The sequence below is a fragment of the Hylobates moloch genome, unplaced genomic scaffold (genome assembly GCF_009828535.3).
Source record: "Hylobates moloch isolate HMO894 unplaced genomic scaffold, HMol_V3 SCAFFOLD_6, whole genome shotgun sequence".
NCBI classification, from domain to species: Eukaryota; Metazoa; Chordata; class Mammalia; order Primates; family Hylobatidae; genus Hylobates; species Hylobates moloch.
In genome coordinates, this window is record NW_026652281.1 from 36,379,221 (window position 1) to 36,394,807 (window position 15,587).

Genomic DNA, 15,587 nt, shown 5'->3' on the forward strand with positions numbered 1-15,587 from the left:
GGAAAGTTAACAGAATGGCCATCTTAAGAGTGCAAGAGTGTAAGTATCAGAGACAGGCAAAAATAAGAAACTTGGTAGGTTCGATGGAGGGAGAGGTCATAATGAGGTTGAGAGGATTTGGACAGGCTTTATGAAGAAGGTGGCATTTTAACTGGATCTTGAAGGGTAAGTAGGATTTTGACCATGACATAGAGCAGGAAAGATATCCCAGGGAGACCTCCTGAAACCTGAAATGGGAAGCATTTCTTTCAGGTTTCCAAATATCCCTCCCTGATATTTGGGGTGTTACCCAGTTCATTCTCTGAAACGTCTCATTAGTGGAGGTCCGTTATTATTGAAGACAAAATTTTAATTTATTTATTGATTTCAGAAAGTCCTTGGGCATGTTATAGTTGTACCTTGTTTTGTGGCATCTTGTGAATTCCCCATTTTGGCAGAGATTTCTTCTGGAAATGGTCAGAAGAAAACTGGAATGGCACTAAATATCATTTTTATGTCTTTTTTTTTTTTTTTTGAGATGGAGTCTTGCTCCGTTGCCCAGGCTGGCGGGCAGTATCGCGATCTTGGCTCACTGCAATCTCCGCCTCCCAGGTTCAGGCAATTTTCCTGTCTCGGCCTCCTGACGTGCGTGCCACTATGCCCAGCTAAGGTTTTGTATTTTTAATAGAGACAGGGTTTCACCATGTTAGCCAGGATGGTCTCTATCTCCTGACCTTGTAGTAGCTGGGACCACAGGCGGCTGCCATCATGCTCGGCTAATTTTTTTTTTTTTTTTTTTTTTTTTTTAAGTAGAGATGGGGTTTCACATTGTTGGTGAGGCAGGTGTCAAACTCCTGACCTCAGGTGATCCACCTGCCTCGGCCTCCCAAAGTGCTGGGATTACAGGCATGAGCCACCACGCCCAGCTGACTTTCATATCTTTTCCTTTGCAAAGTATTGAAAGAAGTAAGGTTAAGAATCAAGATTCCATTAAATTTCAAATGAAACTAGCCTTTTGACTTAGAAATGAAGCCCCTTTTCAGCATGTTAAGGAATGGGGGTGCGTAGCTTCCACATTGGTATATAATGGCCTGTAATAGTTTGGTCTACCTGTTCAAAAGGCTCAGGAATAATTCAGATTAAAAAGTTACAAAGTGGCCAGGTGCGGTGGCTGACGCCTGTAATCCCAGCCCTTTGGGAGGCTGAGACGGGCAGATCACAAGGTGAGGGGATTGAGAACATCCTGGCTAACACGGCGAAACCCTGTCTACTAAAAATACAAATTAGGTGAACATGGTGGTGGGCAGCTGTAGTCCCAGCTACTTCGGAGGCTGAGGCAGGAGAATGGCGTGAACCCGGGAGGCGGAGCTTGCAGTGAGCGGAGGTTGCACCACTGCGCTCCAGCCTAGGGGACGCAGCGAGACTCCGTCTCAAAAAAAAAAACAAGTTACCTTTTTTTAGAGCAGTTGGGAAGTATGAATTGTTTATGTGTAAACATAATATACAAATTAACAGCTCATCACCATATTCCTCTATGCATTCCTTACCTAATGCTTCTTGGTGCATAAACCAAATTGACAAACAAACTGCCTCCACAGCAAAAAAAGGTAATGACTAATTACAACCTGGTTGCCTTTTCTTTTCAAGAATTTTTTTATGCAAGTAATATGTGTGCCTGGTTGCTAGTCCAAGGCACAAAAGGATTTTTGTTTTTTTTGAGATGGAATCTCCCTCTGTTGCCCAGGCTGCAGTGCAGTGGCATGATCTCGGCTCACTGCCATCTCCGCCTCCCGGGTTCAAGCGATTCTCCTGCCTCAGCCTCCTGAGAAGCTGGGATTACAGGCACGCACCACTACGCGCAGCTAAGTTTTTGTATTTTTAGTAGAGATGGGGTTTCACCATGTTAGCCAGGATGGTCTCGATCTCCTGATCTGATGATCCACCTGCCTCGGCCTCCCAAAGTGCTGGGATTACAGGTGTGAGCCACCGTGCCTGCCCTACAAAAGGACTTTTGATGATAACCAAATCTCTCCCTGTCTCACTTTCTCAATAAAGTTTTTAGTCACTTTTTAGAAGTTTCTTAGTCACTCCATAGCCCTAGGGCTTCTCAGGGATTCCAATAGGCTGGTCAAAGACTTCCTGCATCACATCACTTTGCATTATATTCCGGAATTCTGAAAGATAATCATCCTGCTTTCTTTTGGCATTTATTAGTGTACTTTTCCCATTTTCTAGAGAGTAAGCATTTGCTGGTATTAGGCAATAAATAAATAAATATTTCAATGAATGAAGTCATGTGTTTCATGATATCCTTTTTTCCTGTAATAAATCCTAGGACTGGCCCCTTCCTGGACAAATATACTTTAATCGCACTTTGGTTCTTATGTCAGTTCTCTGTCAGTTCTTAATTTCTTTATTCAAAGATGATTTCTTCTGGACCTGAAGACTTTACACCTGAACTGCAAAATATTGGCCCATAGGCAGTCTCTACAAAGTACGCATAAGAGGAATGAAATTATCCATGTGTATAAGGGCAGGAGACATAACAATGGAATACTGATTGGGCAAAGGGTTATTGGAAGAGGTCAGTTAGGGCAGAATGGACAGAAGTGTGAGCTGGTGATATATACCTCCACCCCAGTAGCTAATTTACCTTTGGCATCCATGCTTTCTAAGTCTTATCACATTACAGTATGACAGATGAAAAGTTAAGGGGTTTTCATGTGCGTGTTTGCTTGAAGTAGTGACAGAAATACAGCATTTCTGAGACTCTCCTGGCCATGCTCCAGGTGCCTGTGTAGACACACCTGCACTATACAGAAAGCTACAGAGGGAATCATGAGACGTCATATTTTTTTATGGTCAGCACTGGATTTGTTGCATAACATGAGATGCTTTCCTTGTGTCCTCTCGGTAGAGGGTAACAAAAGATGCTAAAGGATAATATTTGCAAAACATTTGCAGTACCAGAGTCTATATAAATGCAAAATTGTCACAAAAGATTGGCATGTTCTGGTAGTTTTGGAATGATTGTTTTGGAAAGTTTTCAAATTTGATGATTTCTTCCTCTGCATGAAAATTTTAGAATTTCTATGTACTTTCTGAACTCCTGAGCTGGTTTTCTGAGCTTGCTTTTGTGTATAATCTTTGTGAGTAGAATATTGGATCCTTTTTATGCTTTATAAATCTATTATCTTTATTTGAAAACCCTAACATTTCTGCTGGACACAGAAGCACAAATATAGTTTGCATAAAGACAGATTTGATTTACATATTTTTAAAATCTGTACCATTTCGTTGTCATACGTAGTTTCAGGTATAATTGTTTCCTCTTTGTTCACGAACCACTTCTTGTTTACCTGTTTGGGATAGAAGAATTAAGTAGAGTTGTGTGACTCTACCTGCTCTAGTTATTCCATCTGTTTCTCTCTGTGCCTAGATGGGAGAAAGGACCCATAAGTGAGATTAGATCAAAATGGAAGTCTATCTTCATATGCCAGCATTCCAGAAATATTTTGAAGTAAGAGGAAAGGTGTGTGTGCACTTTCTACAGTAACCTGGAAAGTAAGAAAGTTTGATCTAAAATTTTAGATCAAAGAGACAGAGTCTCACTCTGTCGCCCAGGCTGGGGTACAGCAGTGCGATCTGGTCTCAGTGGACCAGAAATGATAAGAAAAATTCCTGAAAGGCAAATGGAAAACAATTGAAGGTGTAAACCACAGCCCAAAACGTGAGCAAAAGAACTACGAAAGGTTGTAGTGATGGATTGAGTATTCCAAGCTTAGTGGAGTGGATAGATAGGAATCATAAAAAGCTCTGGGAAACCATTAGTGTGATATCTATAGAGCCTGTGAGATACTCAGTATCTTTCCAGTAAATTCTTTTCATAATTACATGGGACAGAATTTACTTAAGAATCCTTGCTTGATGTACTTACACCAAGGATGGACTTACAAAAAGGGTAAGCTTTTTGTATTCATCATGATATTTTTAATATACGATTGGTTCCACTTTTCTGTACTGCTACTCAGGATTTTTACTTGGGATACTGGCCTGCCTCTTGAGCCAAACATAAATATTCAGAAAATGAAGGTGGTAGATTGCCTGAATGTTCCTATTTTGTACCTCAAGAATGCTGTAGCCGGGTGTGGTGGTGCATGCCTGTAGTCCCAGCTACTCAGGAGGCTGAGGCAGGAGGATCACTTGGAGGTTGCAGTGAGCCAAGATCACACCACTGCATTCCAGCCTGGGTGACAGAGTGAGACCCTGTCTCGGGAAAAAGATAAGAATGCTGGAAAATCTGACTCAGGAATCAGTCATTTCTACTGCTTGTCACAGCTGATTCCATCTTTGGATGCCTTTGCTATTGGATACTCCCTTACTCTTGGGAGCCACTCTGTGAATTAATCCTAAACTCTTGCTCAGAAGTCAAAGTCCTTGGCTGAAACCACAGATCATATGCCTGTGACCTGGCTCTCAGTTATTCTGGGAGCCTGATTCCTGCCTCCACCAAGATTCACATAGGGGGATTGTTTGCACATTGGCAGAGGGTTTGATATGTACCCAGAACAAAAAGGACTAAAGCGGGAATTTCTCTAAGAAGATTTGGCATTAGAAACTCTTTTAATGTAACCCAAAGCTGAAAGGACAAACATCATATACTCATCTTTTATTCCCAAAAAGAAGTTGATAAAACTGTTAGTCATTGATTAAAGGCCAAAACAGAATAAGACCAAAAAAAGCAGAATTGAAGGAACCATCTATTTGGTTAAGGATATGCGTTAGGGTCATACACCAGCCATTATACTTAGTGGTGAAATTTTAGAAGCAATTCCATTACAGTCAGGAAGAAGACAGGGTGCATGTTCTCTAAACTACTAGTTATTCTTTTATTGAGGTCCCAGCCAATGCAGTAAGAAAAGAAGAAATAAATGTGGAGGAGCATTTTGAAAAAGCATTTTGAAAAGTGATTATCTGAGAAGACTCCATAGACAAACTAACAAGAATTTAGTAAGATGGCTGGGAATAAGACCAATAGGGAATATTAGTTGGCCTTCCAATGCATTAGCAATAGCCAGTCAGAAAGTATAACAGCAGTAAAACTAAAATAGCTAAGAACCAGCCTGTATTATTTTTTATTGTTGCATAACAAATTATCACTAGCATAGTGGTTTAAACATACTGTCATTTATTATTTCACAGTTCTGTAGGACACAAGTCCAGGATGTCACAGCTGGCTTCCCTGCAGGGCCCTACAAGGATGAAATCAAGGTGTTAGTCAGCTAAGCACTTATCTGAGGATGATGGGGAAGAATCGACTTCCAAACCCTTGTTGGCTGTTGGCAGAATCCCGCTTTTGTGGTTGTAGGACTGAGGTTCCCATCTCTTTGCTGGCTGTTAGCTGGGGGCTCCCCTCAGGTCCTGAGGCTGTTCTCATTCTTCTCAGATAGCCCCCTTCATCTTTCAAGTGACAGGGAAGTGTGGAACCCTTCTCATGGTTTGAATATAGTTGACTTTCCTCCTGCTTTTCCCTTCTGCTGGAGAAAGTGCTGTGCTTTTTAGAGCCCATTTGATTAGGCCCACTTCAGTGATCTCCCTATCTTAACGTCAACTGTGCCATATAGCATAACACAATTATAGGGGTGGTATTCTCATCATGCAGGTTCCAGAGGTCAGGGCAGGACATCTTTAGGGGAGGGAGGGCATTTGGTAAATTTGCTTGCCACAAAGCCTAAATAGAATTTTGTAAGACCCACATCAAAAGTGTAAAATGTTTAAGAACTAGCGAAGATAGTTTTGAAAAAGAAAGATGGATATCAAACAAATTAAACTACATACATTAAAATCTTGGGGATATTGGTTCTGGAATAACCCATGAGATAGAGTACTGGGGGTTCATTTAATAGATGATAAAGTTGTTTCAAATCAACAGGGAAATGATGGCTGTTTTTGGTAAATGGTGGTGTAGTTGTCTGTCCATCTGGCAGCAAAGTTGGGCCCTTATCCCAAGACGGAATGAAGAGCTAAGCATAAGTAAAATTCTACAAGTATTTAGAGGTACTTAGGAGAATTTGCTCATAAACTTTGGGTTAGGGAATGCCTAACTCAAAGGCCAGGAAATGCAATTGGCTAGTAAGCACACGAAACAGTGCTTGCTTTTATTAATGTCAGGAAAATGTAAATTAAAACAATTCCTTTATTCCCCTCTTTTTTTGCTCAATCAGATTGGAAAAAAATTTTTGCAATCCAAATGTTGGCAAGGGTGCGGAGAAAACATACATACTCTGATCGAATGAATTGTAATGGTCTTTTTGGCAGTGCCCACTGTAATTATGAGTATACATATCCTTCAGATGAGTAATTTCACTTCAAGATTTTTACCTCCGAGAAGTACACAGGTACATGAGCACAGAGACATTTACAGGCCACTGTGGCATTGTGATTATTGCATAAAATGTCCAATAACCTAAAGATTCATCATGGAAGGGCTTTTTGTTTATAAATTATTTAATGGATTTTGAAAAAGGAACCAGTTAAAGTTAGCCAAAGTAATTTAGAGGAGAACAAAATACCTATGGAATTTGTAACAAGAACTTGAAGAAAGTTCTTGGTGTGTACACTGTGGTGTGTGCTTTTATAACCTCATATTGCCCATTTTATAATACATTTAATAAAAACATTTCTGTCATGTTAACAATCCATTTTCTAAAAGCAGTGCAGTATTAAGTGCTCACCATACGTGGATAAATGCATCCTGGTAATTTTCTGAGGGAAGATGAAACTGAACAAAAGCCCTCCTTTATTACCATAATGTGAGACTTGCTGTGGGATTTCTTTTATTATCTTGTTATACCAGCCAGAGATGGGGCGAGAGAAAGGAAGAGGCTGTATCTATACAAGTGTTTCTTACATGTGTGAATAATTGATTTTTAGTATGTTAGATGATAAGAATCTTAATTTAAAGAATCTGTATATGTAGTAGGTGGGGAGAGAAGAGATTAGCTTTTTAGGTAGTTATCAGTATTTAAAAAGCAGCCAAAAGAAAAGTTTTGTGTCTGTGCTTATGTGAAAGAGATGAAGTGAAATATCTTCACAGGGGCTTTTCAGAACATTAGCTTTAGCAGCTTTAATCTATGGGTTTATTATTTGAGGATTGAAGATAAAAGCTTCGACTATTATTAATTTTATATATCTTCTGTATTCATTGTGAGAGTAATGCTATAGGTGAAAATTGCTTTTTAAAATGAGAGGATGGTGGGATTTTTAAACAAAGTGTTTTTTTGATGCATTTATTAGATGTCTTCATATAAAAGATTATCTTTATTAAAAGAAGAATTTTGTCCTGAAGATAATTTATAATCCCAGAAGAAAGAAGCTTATATTAATTTAAAACCCACTACGATTTAAAAAGTATTTTCCAAAGCAATTTCTATAACACATTTTGCTTTAAATCACATTTTCTTCTTCATAATTGAGGTACAACTTACAGAGAAAAACCATGGTCTAATACAATTGCTGCTATTGCGAGTGAAACTAATAAAAGATGAGAACCATGATTGTGTACTACTTAGGAACAAAAGGGAAGTTAAAAAATATAAAACTGAATTATTTTTGCAGAAGTCAACGAAAGGTTCCGTTGTCCTTGACCATGTATTCCATCACGTAAACCTTGTGGAGATAGATTATTTTGGGCTACGTTACTGTGACAGAAGCCATCAGACGGTGAGTAAGGTGACTTCGTGTTAAATTTTTCTGGTTATAAATTTGACTCTATCTCTGGCTTTTCCTGATATGAATTTAGGTGGTTAGGTTCTTTGTCACTGAAAAAGACTTTGAAAATCTCAAACATGTTTTCCCCTGATAATTTCTTTGCATTTTTTCCTCTTCTGCCAAAAGTCTATAGAGTTGCTGGATTCACAGCTTCTGTACATGTGTAGTACTCTTTGCAGATGGCATATGTGGTTTCCAGATTTGCAACCTTATCATAGTGAATGCAAAGCATGAGTGAACATGGAGGACTGAATATGTCATTTAATATGTGTTAGACGGCAAGTGGCTAGTCTCTTGAAGTGACAGATATTAACTGCCTTTTAAGAAAGGGAATGGTTAGAGAAAAATACAGTGTAAAAACAAAGTGACTACCTAAGTTTTATAAGTGAGATGAGCTGTTACAAAATAAAATAAGTAGAGGTTTTTTTGTTCATGAACCTGATGAAATAAGAGTAATAAAGGCAACTTAGCTTTTAGTTCTTATGTCAGTTGTTCACAAAGGTTAATTCAGAGGGTCTTCCAGTCCGGAGTAGAGAGTTACTAAGAAATTCACCACAATGGAAAAACTTTGGAGATGAAGATTTTGAAGGATGAAAGGATATTCATTAATGTGACTTTAGGTTTAGTCTAAGAAAGATTTTAGCTTCAGATAGGCAGAGCCTCATTAGGTAGAATGCTCACATGCTTATCTTAGAAATACCCTGTTTGACCTGCCTTTTATTTTTCATCCTATTCAACTGCTGTTGAAATAGAGATGTTCTCTTCTTCCTTCATTTGTTCTCCCATCCTCCACTGGGTCATTTCTGGTACATTCAGTGAAGAACATGATTTTCTGAGTGATGTTTCCACTAGTGATGGTGATCATTTGTGACTTTTCTTGAGCTAGTTCCTCAATCTATTCTGTTTCACAGGAGGATTTCATAAGGTTGGAATGAAAAATTGGGTATGTTGGATAGCTTTCCATAGAAAGGAATACCTTTCTAAAGGCTAGTGGTCATTATGGCATGTTGAAAAAAAGGGGAACAGACATGTTTAGAAGTCCACTGAATTCTATCTTGTACAGACTACGAATAAATATAGCAGAACTGTAAATCTATACAGAAAGATTAAATTGAAGGCTAAAGAAGGTATCGTGCTACATTCATATTTTTGAAATGACATTTTTTCTTAGCAGAGAAAACTACAGTTTTCTGATCTTATCTACTATGTCAGACTTTGCCTGGAAAGATTGACTGTCTTGCTAAAGTTGTATAGACCTTGTTTGTCTCTATCTTCCCCCTCACCTTTTTTTAACTTTGCAAAGGAAAAATGTGAAAAGCTAGAGAATTTCAAAACAATGGCCCCTTCTGTAGCAGTTAGTGTTGCTAGTTTATTGAAAGTTTTGCAGGGTTTAAATTAAGAACATTTTTTTCCTCTTTTACTCCTAAAGATTTGGCATTTATGATAGTGATTATAGTACAGTTTGTAGGTGAAATGACACATTTAGAAGGAGAAAGCTCTTAAGTCGTATTGTTTTGATGTGATAAGAATATCAGGTGTGCAGATGACATGAAAAAAGTATTCTTTCCCTCTTTTTGTTATATTGTAATAGTGAACTAAGCTAAAATAGAGATGATTTGTAAACATTGCTTAGTCTGCATGTTCACATGTATTGTCTGATTACCTTTTAATTGTAGGAGGCTGTGAGAATAATGTAATGAAATTTTGTACTTCATCTTGGTAACAGTTTTATCAAAAGTATATTAGAAGCAACCCTGCATATCTGACAGTTACTTAAAACAAAAAAGGATTTAAAAAAAACCCTGTGTGAAAATAGTACAGGATATGGTTAAAAAATCTTTGTCTTAAAAACCAATTAATGGTTTTCATGAATGTTGATTGAATTACTGTACATTCGGGACCTCACATATCTGAGAAGTTGTCTGCACTGGAGGACCAGGAGAACCTAGAACCCTGGAACTCATCATTCACCATTATTACCACCATCATCATCAGTGCACCACAGACTGTAAATATTTTTGTTTCTTGAAATTGTATGCTCAGAAAAGTTCTCTAAAGTATTTTTATCTTTCTGTTGGAGATCATGAAACGCAAACTAAGAAGGTTAAGCACCTTTCCCAAGGTCGCATAATCAGCACGTATTAGGACCAGAATTCCACCCTAAGTCTGAGTGTCTCCAAGACCTTTCAACCACTGTAATATCGTGACTTTCAGGATAATGGAAATTGCAGCAGCACAGTCTTCCCTTTAAGGAACTGGTTTATTTGAAATTAATCAGAGGCTAGAAGGAACTTGAGCCATGTTTTAGGCTTTCAGAAGTTGCTATAAATGGATTGTGATCTGGTGGAATGGATAGCTGCCTTGAGAGTCACAAGATAGGTTTGAGTCCTGTGTCTGCTCCTAAAAAATGATCGAATCACTTAATTTTTCTGAATCTTGATATGCTTATCTGTAAATTGACAATAAAATGCTTTTTCTCCTCAACTGTCAGGATTGATATAGGACTAAATCAGAACACACGATAGCTCTTTGTAGATGATAAGGTGTTAAACGTGTAAAAATCCTTTCCTTTTGAAACTAGGATGGGAGAAAATATTGCTGGTGATATCAGTGGAATGAAGGAAGAAGGAAAAAGTCTGGAAGAAAAGAAAAAATTAAATAAACTGTAGATTCTTAAATACCTTTGAGATTTTCGAAGATGAGTTTTGTTGATACTGAAAGCAGTAATAAATATAAATGTGATATCTCAATACTACTTCTGGTTTTAAGATTAGTTTTGAAAGGGAAAGCGCTTAGCCTGGGCATAGAGCCTATTTTCTGTTCCACTCTGACTTGTGCCAGTCAGGTTCATTCTTGATCCAGACTGGTGTGTGTGGGGATGTAGGTTTCTCATATTAGGGCCTTGGTTTGACTTACAGAAAATTCCCAGAAACTATAGTTATGTCTTACTTTATGTTAGCACTTGAGGCTCCTTTACAGATTACTCCTTGAAAGGCAGAAGTTGTGTATTAGGGCTTTTCTCAGAATATGGAAATCAACGTGGCCTTGAGAATTAGGCTGCTGGGTCTGCTGCCCTTTTACTTCAGAAGTCAAAGGAGGGGGGGCCGGGCACGGTGGTTCACGCTTGTAATCCCAGCACTTTGGGAGGCCGAGGCGGGCGGATCACGAGGTCAGGAGATCAAGACCATCCTGGCTAACACAGTGAAACCCCGTCTCTACTAAAAATACGAAAAAATTAGCCGGGCTTGGTGGCGGGCGCCTGTAGTCCCAGCTACTGGGGAGGCTGAGGCAGGAGAATGGCGTGAACCCGGGAGGCGGAGGTTGCAGTGAGCTGAGATTGCGCCACTGTGCTGCAGCCTGGGCGACAGAGCGAAACTCCATCTCAAAAAAAAAAAAAGAAGTCAAAGGGGGGGGAATGTGTGAAGCACACAGATGAAGACAGCATGCAAACATTGTCTTCTGCCAGTGAACTCTGTTTTTCCTTCGCTAAGACAATAAAAGCAATCAGAAACTTCCCACTTTGTTGACCACCCCACCCCCAAACACACTTAGTTGCTTCTTACCCTTCCTTTCCTGTCACCAGTGTCTGTGAGCTGGATCTTACCACCTTGCTTTTTCTGTTTTGCGTCTCTCTACCCTACCTGCTCCCTCTTACCAGTCAGTGTTTGGGTGTGTTCAAGTCTTTCCCATTTAGAACCTCCCTTTCCCCTCCTCCTTTGCCCTCCCTTATCTGCTGCTGTCTTTGGCTCCTTCTGCATCACACATAAACTTCAGAAAACCTTGTCTAAGTTTCTTACATTCACTTCTGAAATCCCATTGTTTCCTAAACATATCACCATGCAGCTTTGATCCCAATTACATCACTGAAACTGGCCTTGCCTTGCCAGTTGCTAAATCCAAGAGGCTCTGTCAGTCCTTATCTTAGTTGACCTTTCTTTTGCTTTGACACTAACAACTTGCCCATTCTTGAAATCTTCTCATTTTGTTCTTCTGGCACTATATTCTTTTTGTTTCTCTGTCTTCATGTTTTCTCTAGTTATTCCTATTCAGTCCTCTCTATGATCATGATTCCATTGCCTGTTCCATAAAATGTTGGTGTTCACCAGGATTTTGTCCTTGATTCTCTTATGCTCTAACTCTGTTCAGGCCCACACATTTAGTGCTACCTTTGCTAGTACTGTTTATCTCTGAGTTAATTTCCTTAAGCTTCTATACTAAACTGTGTATGTATAATATTTGTATTCTCTTCCCTGCCCCTGAGTACTCTGAGTATTGAACAAAAATCCTCATCCATTGAGCTCTAGCAGGCACGCTCAAGTGTGTCCTCTCTGCCATCAGTAGTGGCCCTCTTCCTTTCATCCTGATGCTGTATTTTGTAACATGTGTAAAGTTTCACATTCTGTGATTATATGTTCTGGAAAGTCCCTATAATGACTGATAAAATATGTATAAGTGATAATGTAAGTCCTGTTGCAAAGAAAGGAAGATTGTCATGCTGGATTATTACAGAATGAAACTTACTATGTGAGATGTCTTCAAGCATCTGTTGGAGGAACAGAGGGGAAAGATCAAGAAGCAGAAAGTTCCTCTCAGGTGACCCTTTGACTTTATGAAGAGCATCATGAGCAGCACAGTATCCTGGGAGGGCTGACAACAACACATGAAGGGTATCTGGGAAACAATGATGGCGAGTGGCTTTTCAAGACTCCACGGCCTGGAAGGGAATGCCGGAAGCATCTGTAGAGGGCCCCATAGCACCGAAGCTCCAATTTTCCTGCTGACGAATGTGTGTTACTTTTCCTTGATAACTGTCCTATGGTTTAAATTATGTTGAAAGACTGAGCCTCAGATTCCTATCTTCAACCCAGATGTTTCAGGAGGGACTACACTGTTAAAATTCAAAATCTGGATTCAGACTGTATGGGTTCAAACCACAGTCTACCTGGAGAGCTGTGTGGCATTGAGTGAGTCTCCCTAACTTTTCTATACTTCAGTTCCTCTGTTTATAAAGTGAGGATAGTAATAGTACCAGCTTCATAGGGTGGTAGTGATGATTGAAGGAATCTATAAAAAATACACAGACTAGTGCTTTAACGTGTGTGGTCCACATAATGTTTTAGCTGTTGTTCACTACTCAGATGCCTCTCATGTATCTCAAAGGTAACATATTCAAAACTGAAGCCATCTTCCCCTCCAAATCTGCTCTTTTTAAAAAATGTTTCTGAGATCAGTGAATTTCAAGATTTTTTTTTTCTTTTAGAGATGACGTCACACTATGTTGCTTAGGCTGGTTTCAAACTCCTGAGCTCAAGTGATCCTTCTGCCTCAGCCTCCCAAAGTGCTAGGATTATAGGTGTGAGCCACCATACGTGGTCTACGAATTTTTTTAAAAAACCATATACTCGTGTGTAATTTTAGGTTGAGAATTAAAATTTTGTAAGTTTTAGTAGATCCAGATCTTTGGTTTATCATAAATATTGACATTGTAAAATCACATTGTCATATTCCTTTTAAATGTATCCTGTGAATTTATATTTCATAGCAATTTTGTACTCTTCATCTACCTTTACAAAAATATATGAACAAGCTCTTTTTTAAAAATCAGAAACATTTATTTATTCCTTTTATGTCTTTAAACTTGTATGCCTATTCTACTGTCTCCCTAAAATGTTATTATATTTTTATTAATAAAATACTATATCCATAATATACATATAAATTGGAATTTTAAAAGTTTATTTCCTAAGATGTTAAGGCTCTAATTGTTATTGAGCCCTAAAAATAGTTGTTATTACCGTGGTTGTCATTATACAATTAATTAAAACAGCAAAATACTATGCATTTTAATAATTATTAAACATATTTTCTTGGGAAAATGACAGATAGGGGGCAGGACTAGATTGCAGCTCCCACTCGGACGGATCGTGCAATGTGTAGAGACTTGCATTGTGAAATTTTGCTCCAGAACTACTGCAGAAATATATCAAGAAAGCTGAGAGAATCCACAGACCCTTTGAAGGAAGCAGATTGCTCCTGCAAGACCCCGGAGACACCGCACGTACTGTGCTGGTATCCATGGCTGAGAGACGTGAAGATGGTTCCCATCACAGGACTCTGTGCAGACAATCCCTAGTACCAGCCTGGAGTCTGGTAGCCCTGCTGGGTGGCTAGATCCAGAAGGGAAATAATAGTCACTGCATCTCAGCTCTCAGGAAGCCACATTCCTAGGAAAAGGGAGAGAGTGCTACATCAAGGGAACACCCCATGGGACAAAAGAATCTGAACAGCAGCCTTGAGTTCCAGATCTTCCCTCTAACGTAGTTTACTCAAAGGAGAAGGAACCAGAAAAACAATTCTGGTAATATGATACAAGAATGTTCTTCACCACCACCCAAAAAAGCATACTCTCTCATCAGCAGTGGATCCAAACCAAGAAAAACTCCTGATTTACCTGAAAAGGCATTTAGAAGATTATTAAACCAATTAAGGAGGCACCAGAGAAAGGTGAAGTCCAATTTAAGGAAATCAAAAAAATGATACAAGAAACGAGGGGAGAAATCTTCAGTGAAATAGATAGCATAAATAAAAAACAATCACAGCTTAAGAAAATAAAGGACACACTTAAGAGAAATGCAAAATGTTCTTGAAATTCTCAGCAATAAGACTTGAACAAGCAGAATAAAGATCTCGAAGTAAGGTTATCAAATTAACCCAGTCCAACAAAGACTAAGAAAAAAGAATTTTAAAAAATGAGCAAAGCCTGCAAGAAATGTGAGATTACATTAGGTGACCAAATCGAAGAATAATTGGCATTCCTCAGGAAGCAGAGGAATCTAAAAGTTTGGAAAACATATTTGGGGGAATAATCTAGTAAAATTTCCCTGGTCTTGCTTAAGACCTAAACATCCAAATAGAAGGAGCTCAAAGAACACCTGGCAAATTGCAAAAAGATCATTACCTAGGCACATTGTCATCAGGTTAGCTAAAGTTAAGATGAGGGAAAGAATCTTAATAGCTGTGAGGCAAAAGCACCAGGTAACCTATAAAGGAAAACCTATCAGATTAACAGCAGATTTCTCAGCAGAAACCCTACAAGCTAGAAGGGATTGGGTCCCTATCTGCAGCCTACTTAAACAAAACAATTATCAGCCAAAAATTTTGTCTCCAGAAAACTAAGCTTCATAAATGAAGAAAAGATAGTCTTTTTCAGGTGAACAAATGCTGAGAGAATTTGCCACTCCTAAGCCAGCACTATAAGAACTGCTAAAAGGAACTCTAAATCTTGAAACAAATCCTGGAAACACATCAGTAACAGAACTTCCTTAAAGCATAAGTCTCACAGGACCTATAAAACAAAAATATAATTAAAAAAAAACAAGGTGTATCGGCAACAAATAGCACAATGAATGGAATAGTACCTCATATCTCAATACTGATGTTGAATGTAAATAGCCTAAATGCTCCACTTAAAAGATACAGAATTGCAGAATGGATAAGAATTCACCAACCAGGTATCTGCTGCCTTCAAGAGACTCACCTAACATATAAGGACTCACATAAACTTAAGATAAAGGGGTGGAAACAGATATTCCATGCAAATAGACACCAAAAGCAAGCAGGCATATATCAGACAAAACAAACTTTAAGAGCAGTTAAAAAAGACAAAGTAGGACATTATATAATGATAAAAGTCCTTGTCCAACAGGAAAACATCACAATCCTAAATATATATGCACTTAACACTGGAGCTCCCAAATTTGTAAAACAATTACTACTAGACTTAAGGAATGAGATAGAGAGCAACACAGTAATAGTGGGGGACTTCAGGACTACACTGA

General features: G+C 38.7%; 1 protein-coding gene across 5 annotated transcripts in view; it reads left to right on the forward strand.

Annotated features, from left to right (window-relative positions):
- Positions 1–15,587, forward strand: part of EPB41L4A (erythrocyte membrane protein band 4.1 like 4A) — a 253,790-nt gene that overhangs the window by 94,897 nt on the left and 143,306 nt on the right. For 4 of the 5 annotated variants that reach the window (XR_009214065.1, XM_032156674.2, XM_058440622.1 and 1 more), the window contains exon 2: positions 7,597–7,701. The exons of the other annotated variant lie outside the window; for it this stretch is intronic. Coding sequence is in view for 3 of the 4 variants with exons in the window: in XM_032156674.2 (XP_032012565.1) it covers positions 7,597–7,701 (105 nt within the window). In the remaining variant the exon portion in view is untranslated. The remainder of the gene's footprint in view (positions 1–7,596; positions 7,702–15,587) is intronic. 5 annotated transcript variants of the gene reach the window in all.